Genomic DNA, 23,784 nt, shown 5'->3' with positions numbered 1-23,784 from the left:
GGCAAGGGAAGCTCTTTACTCAAGCTCAGTGAGAAGCAGCTGTCTTCTCCGCAGGCCGTGGAATCGTTGGAAGGGACCCTGGGGGCATCTAGTCCAACTCCCTACAATGCAGTGATCTTTAGTCCAACGTGGGGTCCGAACCCCCAGCCCTGAGATTAAGAGTCTGCTTCTCTACAGATGGGAGTGTAGGGAAGTAGGAGGACGTGAAGGGGGTCCCCAGTTTGTTTTTAGACATCAAGTCACCTCCTGATTCAAGCCAGGGTGGAACCATGTGGTATCAGGGTGGAACCATGTGGTATTTGCGGCCCCAGGACTGTGCCCTTAGGAGGGTCTGCCTGACCAATGCCGTTGGAGGCACGGACATACCTAGGCATTGGCCAGGCTGGACCCTGCTAAGGGCACAGGGACGCAAAAATCACACAAAAAATAAAAAATTAAGAGAGCCAGCAATTGCCAAAGGTACCAGGGAGAGGGATGTTGATACAGCTTTTTGCCAAAGGAGCAAGGAAGTCTAGATTTGCCTCTCTGGGTGGTGGATTAGCAACTGGTAGTATGTGGGCCATTACTGGCCAGAGGAGAGGGACGCTTCTCTGATTTGGAGGGCTGGTTTTTCTTCTGTTTCTGGCAGATCCTCCCCATTTGCCCCAAGAGCTCTGCAGCTGGATCGGGCCCACGGCCCACCTAGTCCTGACTCCTGCTCCCACGGTGACCCCCCAGAGGGACCAGAGTGAGCAGCAGCAACTCTCTGCACTTGAGATTCCCTGCGACTGCTACTCAAGAGTCATTTGCTTCTCCTTGCCTTCCGGGTATGCAGCCTGCAGCTGTAGAAAAAGACCCCAGCGCTCCAAACCTGGGGCACAGAATGCTCTCTCTCAAAAGCGGGGGGGGGGGCAAAGTTGGCATCCCTCCCAAGGCAAAAGAAAGACAGAGAAAGCGAGGGGAGGCTCAGCCTGCAATAGAAGATAAAGAACCACCCGAAGCGGGGAAGCGTCCCTCGACGGCAGAGGAGCGGAGGAAAGGAGCGAAGTTGGCAACCCTCCCGAGGCGGGGAGGGGAGGCGGAGAGAGAGCGGGGAGGAGAAGGAGGCGGAGAGGCGTGGCGTTGCCTTGCCTAGGCGAGCCTAAGTCGGCGCTGCACACAATAGGGAGAGGGGTCGCCCGGCAGGACCTGCGAGGCCGGCGGGCGCAGGAGGCGACAGGGGCGGCGCGGGGCCTGCGGAGGCGCCTCTCCCCGGCAGGCCGGCGGGACCATGCCGGGCTTCGACTACAAGTTCCTGGAGAAGCCGAAGCGGCGGCTGCTGTGCCCGCTGTGCGCCAAGGCCATGCGCGAGCCCGTCCGCGTCTCCACCTGCGGCCACCGCTTCTGCGACACCTGCCTGCAGGAATTCCTCAGGTCAGTCCCCGCGGAAGGACCAGCCGAGCCGGGCCGGCCAGCGGGCGCGATCCGGACGCAGGAAGACGGAGGCGCACGGCCCCTGCGCGCCTCTCCAAAGCGCCAAAGCGCGCTTGCTTGGAGAGCCCCGCTCGCGCGCCCTGGGCGCACCGCGCCGCCGCCGCCGCCTCCCCGGCTCGCCTTCTCCTTTGTTCCGCGCCCGCTTCATTCCTAGGGAGAACTGGAGGGGCCCCCACCCGCCTCCCTCGTTGGGGGCTCCCCCCATTTCCCAACACTTGGCTCGGCAGCGGCAAACGGGATAGGCCGCTTCTCTGAGCGTGTGCAGAGTGCGGCGTCGCGGAGTCTTGCTGGGCTGCCTCCCTCTCCCACCTCACTCTTTTCTATTGTTCTGCCTGCTATTGTCTCACCTTGAAGGGTCCCTCCTGTCTTCCCCACCCCAACCCGGTTGTCAAGGGCCTCGGAAAAAGAGGGGTGCCTTCTTCGCGGATGGTCGGCGATGAGCTGAAATAAAGCCTCTGTCTGCAGCGGCAGTCTACCGCGAACTGTCTGCTGTTGGGAAACAACGCTGGGGCCTGTTTGTGAATTTATTGCTGACCTCTGTTGGAAGCGGGATGCTGGGCTAGGTTGCGGCGTGGGGGTTTTTGCGGAGGGGTCTGTTTGATCCAATAAGTCTCTTCTGCCTGTTGAAGCCAGCAAGGATTGACGTCTCCTTTCGTCCGAGGGAAGCCAAAGAAAGCACTGCTTTGTGTGTTCTGGGCCTTGGGAAACAGGTTTGGGGGCTGCTCTGAGCCCCCCGGGCGTGGCTGAGGTTTGGGGTTATCTGCCCCTTAACTCCATGATTTGAACCTCTGAATCAGAGTCGGGCTGGGTTGGACCCAGCACCCACCCAGCAGAGCCGGAGAGCCACAGTTGGGTCCTCAGTGGAGAACCCCACCCCCCCTTTTGCAGTAGGCTAGCTGGATCTGTCTGCGTATAATTAAGGCGGCTTCCGTCCTCCCTTCCTGATTAAATTCAGGACCATGAGGACTGGTGTCTTGCATTCTTTTTTAGGGAAAGGGCCTTAACTCAGTGATGAAGCACTTTCTGCTTCGCAAGCAGAAGGACCCACTTTCAGTCCCCACTGGCATCTCCAGGTCGGGCTGGGAAACCCTCCCTTCCTGAAATCCAGGAGAGCCATTGCTTCCAGCCAGTACAGACAATACTGAGCTAGATGGATCAGGTGTCTGGTTTGGGGAAGGGCCGTAGCTCAGTGACTGAGCCCTTGCTTTGCATGCAGAAGGTCCGAGGCACAATCCCTAAGTAGGGCTGGGGAGGAAACTTTGCAGAGCCACTGCTGCCAGTCAGTGTCGGCAGACACGGCTGAGCTAGCTGGAATAGCAGTCTGACACAACAGCTTCCCATGTTCCTGTTTAAATAAGCCCTTTTATGTGGAACAATGAGGACTGGCACCTTTGTTTCTCAGGAAACTCTGGAGAGCTGTTGCTCCCATTGACCCCCAACATTAGCTACATGGGGTAGCAGGAGCCTGGTGATGTCCAAAGGGCCACATGCTGTTCCCCCGTCCTCTGGGAAGATGAGAAGGCTCTTGGCTGGCAAATATTTATTGATATTTAATCTCAGAAAAAATGCAGGGCAAAGCCCTCCTGAGGCAGCTATTTCTGTAAGGAAGACAACAAAGAAATACTACTACTACTACTACTACTAATAATAATAATAATAGATACGAGAGCCCCCTTCAGATATCTGAAGGGAGCTGTTCAACAGTGGAACAGATTTAATAGCCACCTGTCAGGGCTCCTTTGGCTGTCATTTCCTGTATTGCAAGAGGGGGTTGGCCTAGATGACCTTTGGGGGTCCCTTCCAACTCTACAAATATACATAATAATAATAATAATCCTGGCCTGCTAACCAGCTAGCTCCCTCCTTCCCTCTAATCCCCCTCCCCGCCACCCCGTAAAGACCACCTAATCCCATTTAGCTCTTGCCCACCCCTGATTTCCCATCGCAATTACAAGCATCTGCCTTTCCCCTTCCCTTCCAGTCCAAGGTTCAAGCCTCTCCCGCTGCTCAGGTGCCCTCTAGTCAGGCTGCTCCCTTGACTCTGCAAAGGCGTGACTTGGTATATGTTTGTGTTTCCTGGGTAAAGGCAGTAAGTTTTCCCGGATCTCCCTGGGCGTTGAATAGTTAAGTGTTGGGGATCTGGGAGGGGCTGTAGCGACTGATCTCCTCTGCCCACCCCCACCCCAAAAAAGCTGGGAATTCTCTCTTTCTGCCAACCTCTCTTGTAATAAGATCTCTCTAACTAACAAGCAGGGACTGCTTGTCTGCTTAAGTGAATTTTTCTGGCCTTTGGAGAAAAGCTGCTGTTGGGGGGGGGGGTATGTAACGGCAGAGAGGCCTGCGAGGCAGGGGGGGGGCCTTGCATGACTGGCAAGGGGGGGGCGGGAGAGGTGCTTAGCATATTGGCACCAAGGTCGCTTTGCAGTTAGCCTTCTTGCGGCTTCCCAACAGCCTTGCCAGGTAGGCCTTGGCTGTTTGCATTTTAGAGGCAGGGAAGGGAAGAAGAGAGGCAGTATTTAAGCCTCATCCAGCGCTCCTCCCCCCACCCCCCAAAAAACTTCCTGATCTACTCAGAATGAGCTTTGGTGGAGAAGGGGGGAAGTTGATAAGCCGCCTGCATTCCTGTAATGTTTAACTTTCTTAGATGTCTGGCATTAACCAGGGATTTGAGGGGAGAAGGCCGTACAGCTGTTGTGGCTGCAGGTGGGGTAAGAATCAAGCATTGCACCTGGGATTGCTAGTTCAGGGGACCCTGCAGGCTACTGGGCGGGGGCCCTTCCTCCCCACCCGCTTCACCTGGCTGCCAGGTAGCAGAACAATAGCCAGAGTTTTTGGGTCTGAGCTGAGATGGAAGCAGCTGGAGATACAAAGACCTGCTTGCTCTGTGCTGGGCCCAAAGCTGCAACTAAGTGAGATATTTCAGGGGTATAAATGCTGCGAGCCGCTTTAGATCCTATGCTTAAGTTGTACAGGGGTCAGAATGTCAGGTTGGGACCTGGGGGAGACCAGCGTTCGAATCCTCACTCAGCTACGAAGCTCACTGGGTGTGTGGCCTTGGAAGCCGGCCACTCACTCTCAGCCCAGCATACCTCGCAAGGTGGTTGTTGTTGTGAGGATAAAATGGGGAGCAGGAGAACTATGTACACCGGCTTGAGCTCCTTGCAGGGGAGGGAAGGTAGATAAAAATGCAATAAAACCATATATCTAGAAGACTCCCCCCCCTTAGGATACAAGTCCACTCGTCCTGCCCCCAGGAACTGGTATTTGGGGGTGCATTCAAACAGAGACCCCCCTCCACTTTGGGGACGCAGACATGCTCAAAGCTTCTTTATTGCTCCAACTTTGCTTGGCACGTAGGCAAGCTTTCAGAGTTTCACAGAACTGTCAGTCAGCCGGGGACCGTTCCAGGTGTTCCAGAGAATGAGTGTGTGCGTCTGATCCATGGGCCTACTTATTCATGGAGCAGAAAAGATGCCTGCGAGGCAGATTGACAGCGGCTTTTCCAGTTCAAGAGCCCCGTCCTTGCGTAACCGTTTCCAGAGCGTTGCTGCGAAAACAAAACCCGAGTTCTTGTGCGCACCTTGAAGGCCGGCGAGCCTTTTAAACCCAGGGAAAAACTTTGCTAGAATAAATTTTGTGTGCGTCTCCCGGGTGTGGCACAGGCGTTTGGATCGGCCTGTGCACTCTGCGCGTGTGTTTGGGTCATTGCAGTTTCGTGCGATTTCAGAGTTGTCTTTGCGAGCCTCCTCTTACCTTGGGGGACTCAGGTTTGGCCCTCCCTTGGTGAGTTCTGCATGTTTCCAACCCTCTCTCCCCAAAGTGTTGAGGCTGAATTGATGCAATACATTTGTTCGTTTGTTTTATTTACTGCTTTTATATCCCGGGTTTTTCTGCAAGGAGCTCAAGGTGACACCCATGGCTCCCCACCCATTTAATCCCCACAACATCCCTGCAAGGTAGATTAGGCTGAGAAAGGCAGTGATTGGCCCCCAAGGTCACCACTTGAGAGCTTCATGGCAGGGGGGGGGATTTGAACCCTGGTCTCTCCCAGGTTTTCGCCCAATGCTCTGACCACTGCACACTGGCTTTCCGTGAACCGGTGCGTGCGATTTCATAGGGACAATTCTTGTTTCTCTCTCTTTCACAGACACATCCTTCTAACTAAATTTTTCTGCTCCTTTGCAGACACCCTGAACCTTTCCTTTTTGGTTCCTGTTTTCCTGGGGTTCTGGATTCAAGCCTTGCGGAGTGAGGGGATTTGGCTAGGCATGTCTTTGCTTGCCTGGCCCTTGATGCACAACTGTGTGTGAGAGAGAGATAATGAGGGAGACATAAAAGGGTTTTGTGTTTTCAAGAATGCAGAAGGCATTTTTTCTCCCCTGACTTCCTTCATTCCACTGTGGCCTCCCCAGAGAGAGAGCAGATCCATAGGGGGCTGATTGGAGGGGGAGAGGCGCACAGGTGTGGGGAGGGGCAGAGTCAAGAGCCCAAAGCCAAGGAGCTGGATTCCACCCTAAGGCTATGAGATCCTGTGCCTGGGACACCAAAGGGCCATCCAGTCCAACCCCCTGCACTGCACGAATTGCAGTTGAAATCCAGCCCCCTCTTGTGGGTTGTGCTTGAACTCTGAGTCAGGACACCAGAGGGCTGGAAAGAAGGGGGAGAGAAGGAGCTGCCACTAGACCAACTCTTGCTCAGCGCCACTTGGTCCATCTTGCTCAGCGCCAGCCACACTGACTGGCAGCAGCTCTTCGGGGTTTCCCCAGCCCTGCCCAGCTGTGTTGTCGGGAGTTGAACCCGGCACCTTCTGTGTGCAAAGCTGAAAGTGCTTTACTTCCTGTACCTTTTAAAAAGCAGGCAGGATTCTAGTCCTCATAGTCGTTGTGAGTAGGAGGCTGATTTGAACAGGAGCAAAGGAAGCTGCCTCAATGGTACATAGGTCCAGCTAGCTCCTTACTGCTTACACTGACTGGCAGAGGCTCTCCAGGGTTTCTGCATGCCAAGCCCTTCTGCATGCCAAGCAGCTGTCCTGACACCCTGAAGACAGGCGATTTAGCCACTTTGCTGTTCCTACTTGGAAAATGGATGTAATCAGGCTACCTTCCTGGGGTATTTTACCTGGAAAGAATGGTTAGGAGGTGATTTTTATGCTCAAAGGAGGGGGGCAGGGTCTCTCTCCCTGCAAAGCTCAGCTCCAGAGGTGCAAAGGGTTAAATCTAGAGGGTCTGGAAATTCCCAAGGTGGGGGGTGCTGCGGATTAATCCCCACCACAGCCTGCTGGGCTCATCACACTTGGCTGGGCAGGGAATGCGCTGAGGCAGCAGCCTGGGAAGGGCAGAAAAACCGGTTCTCCCCCTCCCCAACCTTCAGCCAGGCAGATGGAGGTCACTCTGCCCCACAGCTGGGCTGCCTGCGCCATCCAGCTTGCCTTTCAGCAGTTCTCCCCTCCCATGTTTGCATCGGCTCAGGGAGATGCACTCTGCATACTCACAGAGGCTTCCTGGGGCCACTTCACCACGTCCTCAGGCTGAGCACGGGCAGCGTCCTCTGTTCCTATTTCAGTTAGCCCTTAATTCGGAACCATGAGGACTAGAACCGTAGCACTCTCTTTTATTTTTTTTAAAAAGGAAAGGGCCATAGCTCTGTGTGCATCCCCACATTTTTGGTGCCCTGAGACCCAGCTGGACTTGCAGATTGTGGGGGGCATACCCCTGGGCCAGTGCTCTGTTCCTTCAAGGGGTGATGTGCTTGGGGAAGGGAGCGAGGAAGACTACAATTCCCATCATCCCTGACCACTGGTCCTGCTAGCTAGGGATCATGGGAGTTGTAGGCCAAAAACATCTGGAGGAAGCCTGCTCTAATGCCTTTATCTCAGCCTTTCTCAACTTTGGGTCCCCAGATGCTGTTGAACTACAACTCCCATTACCCCTAGCTAGCAAGGCCAGAGCTCAGGGATGATGGGAGTTGTAGTCCAACAATATCTGGGGACTCACAGGTTGAGAACAGCTGCTTAGCTAGTCCCAAGGCAGTCATTTCATGCTCAGCCAAGGCTTCCAGCTCTTGTCTGCTTGTCACTGAGATGGGGAGTCTCCCCCCCCCCCACGCAATTCTTCCAAAAGCTTTGCCCCGATTTCTGCATTGCAGGGGTTGGACTAGATGACCCGTGGGCTCCTCCCAGCTCTGATTCTATTATTCTGCCTGGCTTGCCGCAGAGAGCAGGCTTTTGGGGCGACCTGCCGCCTCTCCGTGCCGCTGCCTTCATCACACTCAAGCAAACGTGGAACCAAAGAATCGTGGAGTTGCTTAAAATGTATATAGGAAGTGCAGTGTAAGCGATGGAAGTCAATTAATGAAATTTTATTATTGTTTTTATTATCGAGATATTTGTAAAATAAACTTGGAAGAAATTCTTCCAACTTTTCTTCTTCTTTTTTCTCTTTATTTTTTCTTCTGTTCCTTTTTTCATTTATATGTGCTTATTTGAAATATATATGTATGTATCTGCAATATTTTGCTTATATTTTGTAACAATTATGTTAAATAAATTTAAAACTTTAATAAGATTTAGAAGAAGAAGAAAAAAGAAAGAATTGTGGAGTTGGAAGGGACCCTGGGGGTCATCTAGTCCAACCCCCCTGTAGCTCAGGATTCCCAGCTGAATCACATCTCTTGGCTGGGGGAGGAGAGGCAGTCGCCCGGCTACATGTGTGTGTTCCTTCCCAGACAGGTCACACACGCTGTGCCTGCAGGCGCTGGCCGTTGCTGCGAGTTTTTCCTTGCCAAGGATCATAGCTGCTTGGCACAGGGTGTCTCGGCCAGGGGTGGCCCCAAAGGACCTCTGTGCTTTCCCGTTGACTGCCAGGCCCCGCTTGGCATGGGAGGGAGAGCAGCATCGGTGGCAGCCGATCTGATGGAATGGAGCCAGAGCAGGAACTGGCGTTGGAAATGAAGCTGCCCGTCTCGTGATGCCATCGCACAGACCTGTGGTGCAGCCACGTTTGGAACGCCATGGACCATCCTGGCCGCCTCGCCTCAAGAAGGAGATTGTCGACTTGAAAAAGGGGCAGAAAGGGGAGACCGAAATGACGGAGGGGAGGGAGCGGCTCCCCTCTGAAGAAAGGGGGCAGCGTTTGGGACCTTTTAGCTTGGAGGAAAGGCGAGGAAGAGGCAGCGCGATGGCAGTTCATCCAATTCTGCATGGCATCAAGGAAAGCGGAAAGAGAGAGAAGTTTCCCTCCCTCTTTCATACCCTTAGAAATGGAGGAAGAATCAAAGGTCAAAGAAAGGACCTGGGCATGCATCGCGTAGTTAAACTATGGAACTCACTGCCACAGGAGGGACTGACGGCCACAAACTGGAGTGGCTTTAAATGTGAACTGTGCCAGTTCCTGGAGAAGAGGGTGATGGATGGTTCCTAGCCAGGACGGCTCTGCTCTGCCTCCACAGTCAGTCTTGCTTCTGAATGGCAGTTGCTGGAAACAGCAGGAAAGGACAGTTGCTCTTGTGTGCGAATCCTGTTCGCGGGTTTCCCTTTAGGTATCTGGTTGGCCACTGTGAGAACAGGAGGCTCGACAAGGTGGGCCACGGGCTCTTCTTAGTGATATAAGGATTAGAGACCCAAGATGTATATTTTTGATTTTAATAACATTTTGATGTTTCACTTTATTTTCAAGTAACATTTTATTTTTTTTGTTTTTAATTTTTATTGATATAGCAAGAAGAAAACACACACACACAAATTACACAAATTACCAAAATAAAAAAATTCCTTCCAGTAGCACCTTAAAGACCAACCAAGTTAGTTCTTGGTATGAGCTTTCGTGTGCATGCACACTTCTTCAGATACACTGAAACAGAAGTTGCCAGATCCTTCTATATAGTGAGAAGGTGGGGAGGGGTATTACTCAGAAGGGTGGTGGGAATGGGAGATTGGCAGATAGCTGAGATGAGCCTGTTGACGACTCTTAATGACTGCAATAGGTCTTACAGGATTACCAAATTACACACAGGAATAACCATAGACCCATAATTTTCTTAACAAACAATAAAACATATATTGGTCTTAACACTATAAAGACCCAGCCTCCCGTATTTCAATTTCATATTACTTATTGCCAATACACACTTTTATCATAAATAAACTTTTCCATTATATATTTAATTCCTTATATCTACTTTTCAACTGTTACTGAAGTGCCTCAAATACTGCAACAGAATTTAAACCACTATATTTATTTTTCAAATACCTCCCATTTTGAAACAAATTCCTGTTTTGATTATGTAACGTTTTAGAATGCATTCGGCTTGAATTTGTCGCCTGCGGCTTGTCTCCCTCATGCCATCCTCCATTCCCACGTTACCTGACCTTCGAAGGGCAAAGGATGTTTTGCCAAAAGGGATGTGTTGAACAAGCTCTCCTTAAAGCTCTCAGTGAGACGCAGGGAGAGGAGAGGGGGAGAAATTTATGACGCTGTTCCCTTCTTACTGAAGCTCTGGCTGCCTAGACGCAACTGTCCGATAAGCTGTACGTTGAGACCAAATGTTTTGGGACCCCCTGAGGAAGTTGACGCCAGTGTGGAGTCATGTGTCTCAGTCGGTCGAGCATCAGACTTTTAATCTCGGGTCCCACATTGGGCAAAAGATTCCGACATTGCAGAGGGTGGGACTAGATTACCCTTGTGATCCCTTCCTGTGATTCTGTGATCTTTGTATCTCATGACCTGTAACCTTTCCTGACGTATGTTTAAGAATGCATAGATGTTTTATGACTCTTTGCTGTGTTTGAACTGCTATATAATCTTTTGTCCTGAAGTGCCCCAGGGCACACCTCTGTTGGCACGTTGGGCTGAGCTCTGCCCTATTGCAATCCAGTCGTACCTTGGAAGTCGAACAGAATCCGTTCCGGAAGTCTGCGCGGCTTCTGATTGGCTGCGGGAAGCTCCTGCAGCAATTGGAAGCAGCAGAAGCCCTGTCGGACGTTCAGCTTCCGAAAGAACATGCAGAAACCGGAACAGTCACTTCTGGGTTTTGATCGTTCGGGAGCCAAAACGTTCGAGAACTAGGCTGTTCGAAAACCAAGGTACGGCTGTAGAAATGTTGGATGCTGGACTTGGAATTAGTTTCCTTGGTTCCGTGGTTTATTTAAGTGGTGGCCTCCCACCTGCATAACAAACAATGGGCTGTCAAAGTGAATTCTTTCATTCTTAAGTTTAGAGGAATCTCTGCCCCAGGGAGCTTACAGTTCATGGCAGACATAGCTTGAGTGTCATCGCTGCTGCTGATCCATCGTGGCTTCTCTGTGATGGATACATAGGCCTAGTGGAGACCCAGATCCCACGACCCCCAGGAGCCAAGCTCTCTGCCCTGGTCCACAGCCCACTGGACCAGTTGTCCTGCCTGTCATGGGCTCCCTGGCTCAGAGGGGAAACTGAGGGCAGCACCATGCACAAGTGGCACGACCTGGTGTGCTTGGCGATGCCGTTTGGAGGGGATGCCGGCGTCAGAGTCCCCGGGTGCAAATAAGAGAGAGGAACTTTGGGCCGGCTGGTGTTTTGTTGGGCAGGAGCCACAGCGGCTCCACTCTCCCAGTAAAGTTACTGAGGATCACAACTGGGGGAGTCTTCCTCCCTCTCTCCCAACACTAGAATTTGTGAAGATGTGCGCTGGAAGGTTCAGGACAGATAAAAGGAAGCCTTTCTTCATGCAGCGCACAGTTAAACTCTGGGAACTCCCTGCCACTGGAGCGATAGCCACTCACCGGAATGGCTTTCAAAGAGGATCAAATTTATGGAAGAGGAGAAGACTGTTAATGGCTGCAAGCCAGGATGGCTCCACGGTCAGAGGCGGCGATGGTGATGTGGCCTAGGACCCATGTATGTTAAGGTCCACAAATAACAACTCTTTGGAGGTCCCAAGCCTCAGGGAGGTTAGATTGGTTTCAACTAGGGCCAGGGCCTTTTCAGTACTGGCCCCGATGTGGTGGAATGCTCTGTCCCAAGAGACCAGGGCCCTGCGGGACTTGACATCTTTCCGCAGGGCCTGCAAGACAGAGCTGTTCTGCCTGGCCTTTGGTTTGGACTCTGTCTGACCCTTATGTTTCCCTCCCCTTATGGTCTTGATTTATCGGCTACTTTAAAATGAGGCTGCATTTTAAATTGCATTTTAACCTGTATTTTAAATTGTGTTTTTCCCCCCCTTCTCTTTTTCTCCTATTACGTTTTTACTGTGATTTTATTGGTGTTAGCCACCCTGAACTCTGCTCTGGCCAGGGAGGGTGGGGTATAAATAAAAAATATTATTATTATTATTATTATTATTATTATTATTAGCCCTGTTGATGGAAGCCGCAGGAAAGGAGAGAGTTGCTCTTGCACCCGGATCCTGCTTGTGGGTTTCCCATTGGGGTGCCTGGTTGGCCCCTGTGAGGACAGGATCCTGGACTGGGTGGGACCCCCTTTGGCCTGATCCAGGCGTCAGGCTCCCCTCCATCCTGCTGCAGTCTCACGTCTTCTTCTGGTGTGAAGCAGCTCTCTTGTCTCCTGGCCAAACCACAGACAAGGGCTTGGCTCTCTCCCTGCGCTGGCAGCCTCTTCTCGGATCCAGCCCCCAGCAGCTGCCTGGTTTTTCCCACAGCTGCCACCCCCGGTTTCAAGTTTCCTGGAGCCGGCAAAGTTGTTTTTCATCATCTGTCGGGCCGGCTTTGTTTCAGCAGCTCTAAAACACACAGCCATAAGCAGTCCTAGAATAGGAGCGTTGGAGGGGGACCCCTAAGGTCTTCTAGTCCAACCGCCTGCCCTGCAAATCGGAATATTGTGAGAGCCATGCCAGGTCAGAGTTTTGGGTTTGGCGAGTAAAGAGGCAACACGACGGGAAATTTACGAATGGAGGATGCAAAGAGAGAAAAGCTCTTCTCATAACACCGGAACCATGAATGCTGGAAGATCCAGGAGAGGGAAAAGGAAGGAATTAGTCACGTAGCGCAGAGTTAAACTGTGGAACTCCCTGCCACAGGAGGCAGAGATGGCCGCCCACCTGTGTGATAGGAATTTGGAGGTCTTATATATAAGTTAAATGTTCATAAGTGTACCAACCAAGCATGTACATAGATCAGCACAGGAAGACCGACCTGAAACCATTTTGATTCCCAAACTGAGCAAATGTTTTCTCTGCAAGGTCAAAGGAAAATGGAAAAGCCTCCCCATTGTCTTTTCCTTCACAAATCCTGTCTTAAGGGCGCATTTGGCTCAGGAACTAAGTATTTATCGTTGCAAAAGACTGGCCAGGCAATCCAATCAAGTGACCATTAAACCCGGAACCTGGCAGACAGGAGGTAAACAAAGCACTCAGATTTCTGCTGTACACCGCCCTTTCTGTGATGTAGGTATGATGTTTCTGGGGGTGGTCTTGATCTACAGGGTGGCAATTTCAAAAGTCTATATAAGGGCTTGCACACCTGGGTTCTGGTCACCTCAGACTTGCTGCAGTAGCAAAATTTCAAAATGTAGTATTTTTGTTTTGCTTTGTTTTGAATGTGTCTGGCTGACCACCACTTAGTTCAGATGCCAGGAGCACCCCAACAGACTCCCAATTTGTGCCTAGCTAGCAGGCGTAGTGGTTAGCGATGGATTATAGGACTCTGGGAGACCGGGTGCGAATCCCCACTCTGCCCATCTGGCAGCTCGCCAGGGCAACTTTGGGCCTTCTCAGCCTGGTCTCCCTCACAGGGTTGTTGTGAAATGGGGAGAGAGTCCTGTGGGGCAGCCCCCCGAGATCCTTGGTGCGAAGGTGGGATGTAGAGGTGATAACAAATAGGTCAGAGTGACCGTTTTTCAAATACACAGCACGAATTTACCTCTTATACAAATATTGCGGCACAGTATATGCAAATGTCTGGCTTAATTAAAACTATATAGAACCTTTATTCTCAAGAATAATGGAGCTCACAGGTGCAGAATACTTTTTTGAATATTAATCTTGCTTGTCAAAGGAATCGTTGTACGAGTTGATATTTATTTATCCTTTTGGAGCTTTGCTGTATCCTTGTACTTTTGTCCTTCCAGGCTGTGACGCTTCATGGTTTAATTCTTTCTTTTCTTCTGTTTTGTGTGCACTTTTTGTTGCTGTTAACACTTTTTTAAAACCCCACACAGATCAGAGAAAATAAAGGAAATCCCTGTTAGAGAGTGCTTGGGTGGGGGGGTGTATTAGGAAACATCTCACGAGACAGTTTGGAGCCAGGGTGGTTAAGAGTCTCGGACTAGGACCTGGGAGAGACCAGAGTTCGAATCCTCACTGAGAAGCCAGACCTTGGAAGCCAGTCATGGCCTCTCAGCCTGCCCTGGAGGGTTGTTGGGTGGATTAAATGAGGAGCGGGGAGAACTTTGTAGGCCACCTTGAGCTCCTTGGAGACTAAAGGTGGGCTTTAAATGCCCCACTTTGGCCCCTGGGTCTCCATTTCCTCTGCAAAGCCAGGACTGGAGTGTTAACTTTGCAGGGCCCCGTGGCGTGAAGCTGGGGGGGGGGTGACACACGGTGGGAAATGGGGCAGGGCTTGGCCTGACAGATGTGACACTGGGATTAGCAGGATTTGGCCCTCTTCCCAGCTCGCTCTTGCTTCCGCCCGGTTGCTCCCGACTATTGAAGTTTGTTTGTTTTATTCCCCCCCCAACCGCCACCCTTGCGTGCCACTCCTGGGGCTCTGCTGCCACCACAGCAGGTGGTTTATGGGGCCGGCTGTGTCCCCCCACCTAGCGAGGATTTCAGACAGATGGAGGGGATTAGAGGAGCCCGGCTGCTTCCTCTCCCTGGCAGAGACCTCCCCAGGTAGAGAGGCAGGGAGCGTTTGCCACGAGAGCGGTTTCGGGAGACTTTCAGAAAGAATTTGCCTTCCGTTAGGTCCATTGAGCTCAGTGATGCCTGTACTGACTGGCAGCAGCGAATCTCCAGGGTTTCAGGCAGGGGGACGTTTGCCAGTCTCCATGTATTATTATATTTCATTTTGTTTATACATGATTGTAAAGGGAGGGGGAGTGGTTTACGAAAAGGATAAACCTGTAAAATTATCACATAGGCAAAATTTAACAACCATAGTTGAAGACAACTCGAAAAGTTAAAACAGCCGTAGACTGAAAAGCAAGCGAGAATGTTTTGAGCTGGTACAGGGAATAATGGGCTTGCCTTGTATCAATAGGCAGGGAGTTCCAAAGTGCAGCTGCACAAAAAGACTTGAGTTCTTGCAAACGTGGAACGGGAATTGTGCAGCACCCGTTAACAGCGCCAGTTTTGCCAATCGAAGCGGGTGCGTGGGCACAGATGGGAAGGGCGATCTCTACTGGGATTGAACCTTCTGCATGCAGAACATGTGTCCTAACACTGGCCCTTCCCCCCGATAAAACAAGATGCCATTCCTCATGTTTCCAAGGAAAGCAATAACTCATGCAAAATGAGAACAAATTGGTGAATGTGTTTTTATTGGCATGATATATGTGGGAGATGCCTGGTTTTGTAGTGGGGAATATTGGGGGGGGGGTAGCTTAATTGGAAGAGCCATTGGGTGAGCTGCTGTGATGTCACAGAAGCTCCTGAGATGGTCAGCTTCTCAACCTCTTCCTTTTCCTCCTGCAGCGAGGGGGTCTTCAAGTGTCCGGAGGACCAGCTGCCCCTTGACTACGCCAAGGTGAGTGCCCCCCACCCACCCAAAGAACCCCTTCCTTCTACTAGCTGAAACGTTGGTAGGCACCGATGGCTACAAGGGGAGCCCTATTCCTCTCCCCCACTTGCCTCCCTCTCTCCTCGCCTAAGTACACCTGGATTGTACAGTAAAATCCATATTTAAAAAGTTAAAAATTAACCATTGTGGAAAGATACTATTCTTAATTGCCTCTCAGAATAGAAGCGCTTTTGTCAGGTATTTAAATGTTAGAACAGAAGGTGCTTCTTGTCAGTCACTCTTGACAGAGAGAGAGATTGTAATAATAATAATAATAATAATAATAATAATAATAATAATAATAATAATAATAATTTTTATTCATACCCCAACCCTCCGCAGCCAAGACTCGGCTCAGGGTGGCTAACGCCAAATATAGAACAATTGATTGAAAATACAACTTGAAAACAAGATTAAAATACAACATTAAAATGCAGCCTCATTTCAGCAGAAACTCAAAAACTTTTGGGGGGATAAAAACGTCAAGTCTTCACCAAGGCTAACTATCCAGACTGGTCCTACGTGGGCCAGAAAAAAGCCAGGGAAGTCCCCAAGTAGGAGTTCCGTCACAGAAGGAAAGAGGAAAAAAGAATATATATAAATACTTTTAAACAAATAAATGGATCAATGAAAAAAGGCATTCTGCGTGTGGTTGGTTCTGCATTCAAAACTCATTCATGCTGCCCCTTGAAAGCTGTCCTGCATGTGGTATTGTGTATTGTATTGTATTGTCCATTGAAACACAAAAAAACCACAGAACCCTTTTTATGTATGCAACCACAGTGGCTAGGATTTTAATAGCAAAAAATTAGAAAGGCGACTTAATCCCCGATGGCAATTGAACTTGCGAAAATGACTGGGAGAATAAGAGGGAACTTAAACCATAAAGTCAACAAAGATTGGATAATATTGAAAGAATACTTTAGAAAGTATTACGATAATGCAAATCTCTTGACAGATTTGAAGTATAAGGAAACTATGAAAGTAAAATTTCTTTTGATAAGTAACAGAAAGGTAATAATAATGAAGTGCGTATAGATTAATAAAGTGTAAAAAGTACAATGAGATGAATTGAAAGTTAATGATATGTTGTTAGTTAGTGTCTATGTTTGTTTCTGTGGGGGGTTTTTTTGTCCTGTTTGTGTTATATGTAAATTGTTTTGTAATAAATAATTGTTTTAATCAAAAGAAGGAAAGAAGGCTATCCTGCAGGTGCTTTTTTGCATCTCATATTTCCCCCTTCCTTTCCCAGATCTACCCAGACCCAGAACTGGAGGCTCAGGTCCTGAGCTTGACCATTCGGTGCATACACAGCGAGGAGGGGTGCCGCTGGAGCGGGACCGTCCGCCATCTGCAGGTGAGGAGACAGGCTGGAAAAACCAGAGATGGGGAGCCCTCAGCCCTCCTGGTATTGGTGTGGTATGGCGCTTGTCTTCCCTTGACCTAATGTGGTCCATCCCTTAAAAAGTAAGGTTAAGGCTGTAGTCCTCATGGTTTTGAATAAAGCCCTGTAGATCAGAGAGCTGGGCTTCAGTCCTTAAAAGTAAGGTCCCCACGGTTCTGGACCACAGAGCTGGGGCCCATTCCTTAAAAAGGAAGTTTTTTTAGGTTTTTATTTATACTTTCCCAATTTATACATTTCATTAGTTTTACCATCAGTTTGACATTCCAGCATTTGACTTCCTTCCCCCTCTTTCGGCCGTTCCTTAAATTTATTTCTTCATCTCTTCTGCATATCCAAGTTTGTTTAACTTGCTCATTTTATTATCTACGGCAGATATATACTCTTTTAAAACTGCAGGTTATTACACTAATCCTGCTAATGGTTTTATATGTTTACAATTTATCTGTAAATATTCAATCAACCATTTCCATTCTTTTACAAAAAGTTTGTTATCTTGATTTCTTCTTCTGCTGAGTTTTGCCACTTCTTCATTATTCCATAAGTTTTTGTATCCATTCTTCCTTTGCTGGGACATCTTTTTAACAATTTTGGGCAAGTAACATTCTTGCTGCTGTAGTAGCTGACATGAATAAATTTCTATACAATTCAGGTAGTTCTGTCCCTATAAGTCCTAAAACTTTTAGGAAGTTAAGATGGTAGTCCTCATGGTTCTGGATTAAGGGTTTGAAATAGGATCTCCTTGGCAGAGTCGGACCATTGGCTTGTCTAGCTCAATATTGCCTACACTGGCTGGCAGCAGCCCTCCACAAAGGATATCTTAGCTTAGACCTTCCTGGGAATCAAACCTGGTGACCCTCGCTTCCCTGACCTGTGTGAAGAGGGCTGGGGAAAGGAAGAAGTTTTCTGGCTGACCCCCCCCCAATCCTGCCTTGCCCAGGTGCACCTTGGGACGTGCAGCTACAACGTGGTGCCCTGCCCCAACCGCTGTGGGGCCAAGCTGAGCCGCCGGGACCTCCCGCCCCATGTGGAGCACGACTGCCCCCAGCGCCACCTCAAGTGCGAGTTCTGCGGGGCCGACTTCACGGGGGAAGCCTACGAGGTGAGGAGGGGGGCCGGAGGGGCGGGGCTTGGGAAATGGGGCGGGGTCTCTTGGCCATGGGGCAGCCGTGGAGCGAACCTGGGGGGCCCATTTCCGTTGTCAGGATAGACCCTCATCCAAAAGGCACCCGCCTCAGGCCATTCGCCGGCCCTGCTGAGCTGCTGCCATTGGCTGAGCTGCTGTGATGTCACAGAGCTCCTCAGAATGTCAGGGGCATCTAAGAGGTGAGGAAAGGCTTAGCATTAGAATGGGGAGACGGGTTGTGAGGTTGGTTTGTTTTGCAAGGGGAGAGAGGCCAGTTGGCTGAGATTTAGCCAAGAGAAAGAGGAGGAGCTCTGTCACCTCCAGAAGTCCGTTCAACTTCCAAATTTATTAGATCCATTTTATATATATATATATATATATATATATATATATATATATATATATATATATATATATATAAAATCATTAAAATGTCACAATTCAGTGCTTGGAGCTTGCGGGTCTGTTTGTATGTTTACTTTCTGATTTTCAAGTTGAGCAAATGGTCAGAAAGACAAAACAGGTCTATGTCTGTGTGTGACTGCAGTGATTTGCTATTGTGTGCTTTTAATGAATTTTTTTTAAATGGATTTAATAAATTTTAATTTGTATGTTTTCACTGCCAGCATGCCAGTAATCTAACATATATTTAAACATAAATAATTGGGGGTGGGGCCAGAAAACCAGGGAGAGTTCCTGAGCTACAGACCTTCGCCTAAAAAAATTATAATAATTGAAATTCCTGGTCCTCATGGGTCTCAGTTAAGGAACATAGGAAGCTGCCAAATGCTGCCAGACCTTTGGCCCTCCTAGCGAGATGTTGTTCACACTGACCGGCAGCAGCTGTCCTGGGTTTCTGGCCGGGACTCTCCCCAGCGCTGCCTGGAGATGGTTTGAACCTGCCAAGCAGCTGTTCTGCCCTTGAGCTGTGGCTCTTCCCGCAGAGAGGATGCCCAGGCAGGAGGGGTCCTTCTGGTGCCCCCTCCCTCCGTATTAACCCCATGGCCTCTCCCCCTCTTCCCCCCCCCAGAACCACCAGGGCCTCTGTCCCCAGGAGAGCGTCTACTGTGAAAACAAGTGCGGCGCCCGGATGATGCGACGGCTGCTGTCTCAGCACATGCTCTCTGAGTGCCCCAAGCGCACGCAGCCCTGCGGCTACTGCAGCAAGGAGTTCCTGTACGACACCATCCAGGTGGGACCCGGGAGAAGGCGGGAGCTGCGCCAGGGGCGCCGGGGGGCAGGAGGACCAGAGGAGCCCTTGGCAAGCTCCAGAACGTAGCAGAATGGCTTCTTTCCTTTTCCCTTTAATTTGCTCTTTTAAATAATAATAATAATAACAATAATTTTATTATTTATACCCTGATTTCCCCAGCCACTCTGGGCAGCTTACAACATTTCTAAAAACATCAAGCATTAAAAACCTCCCAATACAGGGCTGCTTTCGTTTCCTTATTTACATTTGTTTTCCAAATCTTACTGTATTATGAATTTAGATTCAGATAGGAAGCTGTGTTGGTATGACGCAGAAGAAATAAATTTTAAAAATTGTCCAGCAAACTTAGTTGGTCTCTAAGGTGCTACTGGACAATTTTTATTTTTTAAAAAAATTATTTCATCTGTATTATGAAAAACTTTAATAAAAAAAGTCTTACATCAAGCATTAAAAAGCTCCTAATACCGGGCTGTTTTCTTTTTCTTATTTACATTAGTTTTCTAAATCTTACTGTATTATGAAAAACCTTAACAAAAATCTTGCACCAGGATTTAGTAGAACTGTTAATAGAGTGCAGGATTTGCAGCTAAAGAAACCTCCCAACCTTCGAAACCTCCCATGAATCCTAGAATTGCAGAGCTGAAGAGGGACCCCCCCCCCAGGGTCACCTATTTCACCCCCTTGCAAACTGTCTCGGAGTTTGTCTGAATCCTCTTCCTCCGCTCCCCCAGAACCATGAGTATCAGTGCCCGCGTTACCCCGTGCCTTGCCCGAACCAGTGTGGGGTGCCCAGCATCGCCAGGGAAGACCTCAGCGGGCACTTGAAAGAGAACTGCACCACGGCACTGGCGCTCTGTCCCTTCAAGGAAGCTGGCTGCAAGCACCGGGTAAGGCCTTCCTCCTCCCTTCGCGCAGCCTTTCCTTTACTGCTGTGCCTGCCCCTCACCCCAGTCTCGCTCTCTGACGAGGCCCGGCATCCAAAAACCCTCTCCGCTGCGGCACAAGCCCTTTCAGAGTTACTGCCGTGTTATTTTCAGAGTCATTGCCATGGCCAGCTCTACCTCACAGGGTTGTTGTGAGTTTAAGGAGGAGAGCTGTGTACACTGCCTTCAGCTCCGAGGGGGGAATGTAATAACAGAGAATGAGAGGGATGATTAAAAAAAAGGGGACAGGTTTTCTGAAATGGGGAGGTCCATTTTTGAAAACTGTTTTATCCATTTTTCTGGGTCCCCAGAAGCAATTTCCCTTCTTTTAGCAATGGGTGCCCAGTTCCCATTTTAGTTAATTATTCTCAATTAACTAGAAGGGTTTTTAAGGACTGTGTTAAAGATCATTGCAGGTTTGGGACAGGTCCTCCTTCACCGCAGGGCTGTCGTTGACTTGTTGGACCCCGCTGCTGTCTCAGGATGTGTCTGACAATGGCCGTAGGCTGTGAGGGCTTTTAATAAAGGGGGGTTAGGCAAATTTCTGGAAGAGGAAGAGGCAATCAAAGGCTGCTTGGTGTGGAGGCTCAGTGGAGCCTCCAAGACGCAGAGCAGTCTACCTCTGAATGCCAGATTCTGGGGCAAGTGAGGAGAAGGCAGCTGCTTGGCCAATGGAGGAAACGAGAGGAATCTGGTTGCTGGATAACAACCCTCAAAGTGGTTTACAAAGAAAATAAAACAATAAAATTATCACTAAAGCGGCTCTTTAAATCACCCCAAAGATAAAATCAACAACAAACTAGAAACAAGTTAAAACTTGTCCCAGCTTTCTAAACATTTGGGTAGGCTTGTTTAGACAAAAATGTCTCCAGCAGGGGCCGAAAAGAGGACGGCAAAGGCTCCTGCCTGATATCAATAGGCAGGGAGTTCCAAAGTGCAGGTTCTGCCACACTAAAGGACCAAGTTCTTATAAATACGGAAGGGGTCTCACATGGCAGAGGTGACAATTCTGGTTCTCCCAATCGAAGCAGGCCTGGATGGGGTCAGCGGATCTCACAGGCAAATTGGCCGCAAGTTGTTAAGGGCTTTGTATATTAATAGCAATGCCTTGAACTTGGTCCGAAAGCAAGTGCAGTTCTCTGAGCACAGGAGTTAAGTGCCAACAAGGCCTCTCTACTGTCAGCAACTGGGCTGCAGCATCCTGCCGCAATGGAAGCTTCCAGATCAGGAGCAAGGGAAGCCCTGGTTAAAGCTCATTGCAGCAGTCCAGTGTCAAAGTCCCTGTGCAAGAAAGGCAGGAGGGGGAAGCGGTGGCCACCATCTTGTCTGGCTTTGAAAGAGGACTAGGCAGATCCAGGGAGGAGGAGAAGGCTGTTGATGACCACCAACCAGTCAGAGGCAGATCCTGCTTGCAGGTTTCCCATAATAGACATCTGGCTGGCCACTGTGAGAACAGGAATGTTGCGCTAGCTGAGCAACTGGCCTGAAGCAGCGAGCTGTTCTTACACGCAGGTCGGTCTTGTGTTCGAATCCTGCTTGCGGGCTTCCCTCCAGGGGGCATCTGGTTGTGAGAAGAGGAGGCTGGGCTAGGTGGGCCCTTGGCCTGATCCTGCCCGGGCTCCTCTTCTTACCCTTGACCTGAACTACAGAATTCAGCCTTCGGAGACGCTTGCTTTGGTCTGGTTTCCTAGTCCTTGTGATTCTGTAAGGATCAGGCGGGCCGCTGCCCTGATCCCGGCAGCCTGGCCTCTCGTTCTTACGCTGTCCCTGGTCTCTCTCCTCCCCCCTGCAGTGCCCCAAGCTCTCCATGAGCCGCCACCTGGACGAGAGCACAAAGATGCACCTGGGTCTGATGTGCGCCCTGGTGGCTCGCCAGCGGCAGGAGCTGGGGGACCTCCGGCGCGAGGTGGAGGAGCTGGCGGTGGGCAGCGACGGCGTCCTGATCTGGAAGATCGCCGACTACGCCCGCAAGCTGCAGGAGGCCAAGGCCCGCAGCAACTTTGAGTCCTTCAGCCCTCCCTTCTACACCCACCGCTACGGCTACCGGCTCCAGGTCTCGGCCTTCCTCAACGGGAACGGCAGCGGCGAGGGCAGCCACCTCTCGGTCTACATCCGCGTCCTGCCCGGCCAGTACGACAACCTCCTGGAGTGGCCCTTCGCCTACCGGGTCACCTTCTCCCTGCTGGACCAGAGTGACCCCTCGCTCTCCAAGCCGCAGCACATCACCGAGACCTTCCTGCCGGACCCCAACTGGAAGAACTTCCAGAAGCCCGGGGCGGGGCGCACATCCCTGGACGAGAGCCTGCTGGGGTTCGGGTACCCCAAGTTCATCTCCCACGAGGACATCAAGAAGCGCAACTACGTGAGGGACAACGCCGTCTTCATCAAGGCCTCGGTGGAGATCCCCCAGAAAATCATCTCCTGAGCGCCTTCGTCCCCGGAAAGACGGGATTAAATCGGTTCCTGCTTTGCAACGGGTCAGACTGGACGAGCCTTGGGGCACCCTTGAAACTCTACAAGTCTGTGATTATACGGTTCCCTGGAGGTTTTTAAGCAGAGATTTTTTGGGTAGGGGGGTTCTCTAGCTGTGATTCCTGCATTGGACTAAATGGACCCTGGAAGTCCCTTCAGACTATGATTCTCCCGAGTGCTGCATCGGAGTTTTGCATCTGAAAATATTGTACTCTTGTCTTTCCCAACTTGCCCTTTGTAGTCCTGACCTCTGGATGGATTCTCAGCCTCCCCACCTCCTGAAATGGTGCTAACTTGCTACAGCTCAACGAGGAAATCCTGCCTGCCTTGAGACCATCTCCTCCCCACCCCACCCCAAAGCAGCTGGGCTGCCTCTGTTTTCCTCCCCCGCAAAAATAATAATTCCTCAGCTCTTCTTCCAGAGCATCCTGCCCTGGTCTTTGTCCTTTGGGTCTTGGGTTCAAGAGGCAGGAAGAATGCTTGACCCTTTCCCCCATGGCAAACGCCGGGGTTGGCTTTGGGGGGTGGAGGGGGGAGGGGGGGTCCCCCAGTGAGAGAGCACTGGGGCTTTTGGCTTTGTGATGGGCCAGTCTTCCACCAGATCCTCCTTCTCTCCCCCCACCAAGAAAGCCAGCTTTCCTAGCCATAGTCCTGGGAAGAATGTGTCCCAAAATGGGGGCCTGTCTATCTGTCTGTCTTTCTGTCTGTCTCCCTCGGTGGTCTCTCAGGGATGCCCTGCAATTGCTTTGGACGGACACTGGAGGAGGTTGAGGCCCCTTCTACCTTCCAGGTACGGCCACCGGTCAGCATCTTGAGGCTACTGACCCCAATAACCTTCCCTCCTCGTGCCTAGACCCCTTTGCCTCCCACTCAGTTGCCTGGACTGCTCTCCTGTTTAGCGGGGGGAGCAGTAGGGCAGGGAGAGGAGCCCCCCGCCCCCCTACTCCATCACAGAGCCATATTTTGTACAGGGAGCCCAGAGTCTTTGAGTGGATCTGGTCCTCCTTCATCCTCTGCCCTGTTTTTGGAATCAGTTTTCTCCCGCAGGGGCGTTAGGGAGGAGCAGCTGCGATTTCTGCTCCTGACTTCCTTTCTCTGCCTCTCTCTCAGTCTCTTCTGTGTGTTTTTTTAAAATAAACAATTTCGTGTATTTATTAACCAGGCTCTTCTTCCTTACGTGAGGGTCTTATTCTGCTTGCTGACTCTGAAAGGTCTGACTAAGACCAGTGGATCCCAAACTTTTTTGGGCAGCTGGGGTGGGGGTGGAATCTCAGCTTCAGTGGCCCCTACCCTGAAAAAAGCATTGTTCAGAACAGTGGTCTTACTACCCACTGAGGAGGATAATAAGCACCATAAAATTTAAAACGGTCACAATTAATTGCACATTTGCTCAAAATCCAGTTAAAACTATTTAGTTTAATTAAGTCGACAGAATGGATGAAGTTGATCCGGTAATACCAGCTTTTCAAAGTCTGAGAGGCATTTATA

At 50.3% G+C, this 23,784-nt stretch overlaps 1 protein-coding gene across 1 annotated transcript; it reads left to right on the top strand.

Annotated features, from left to right (window-relative positions):
• Positions 1 to 1,111: 1,111 nt before the first annotated feature.
• On the top strand, positions 1,112 to 23,454 carry TRAF4 (TNF receptor associated factor 4). The gene is made up of 7 exons (XM_081172154.1): positions 1,112 to 1,392; positions 15,076 to 15,127; positions 16,413 to 16,517; positions 17,503 to 17,664; positions 18,719 to 18,880; positions 19,633 to 19,788; positions 21,617 to 23,454. Exons 1-7 carry the CDS (start codon positions 1,250 to 1,252, stop codon positions 22,247 to 22,249), a joined length of 1,413 nt encoding a protein of 470 aa, XP_081028280.1. The 5' UTR covers positions 1,112 to 1,249; the 3' UTR covers positions 22,250 to 23,454.
• Positions 23,455 to 23,784: the final 330 nt, after the last annotated feature.

The sequence above is a fragment of the Podarcis bocagei genome (genome assembly GCF_964188305.1).
Source record: "Podarcis bocagei genome assembly, chromosome: 15".
NCBI lineage: Eukaryota > Metazoa > Chordata > Lepidosauria > Squamata > Lacertidae > Podarcis > Podarcis bocagei.
Note: the sequence above shows the minus strand (reverse complement) of the source record. Positions and strands in the feature narration are given on the sequence as shown.

What these genes read in the sequence shown, in the direction of transcription:
- TRAF4 (XM_081172154.1), top strand. Translation starts at nt 1,250, where the DNA reads ATGCCGGGCTTCGACTACAAGTTCCTGGAGAAGCCGAAGCGGCGGCTG. An exon ending in GGACCGTCCGCCATCTGCAG is followed by an intron (nt 16,518 to 17,502) that starts GTGAGGAGACAG and finishes TGCCTTGCCCAG; the next exon opens with GTGCACCTTGGGACGTGCAG. An exon ending in TCCTGTACGACACCATCCAG is followed by an intron (nt 18,881 to 19,632) that starts GTGGGACCCGGG and finishes CCGCTCCCCCAG; the next exon opens with AACCATGAGTATCAGTGCCC.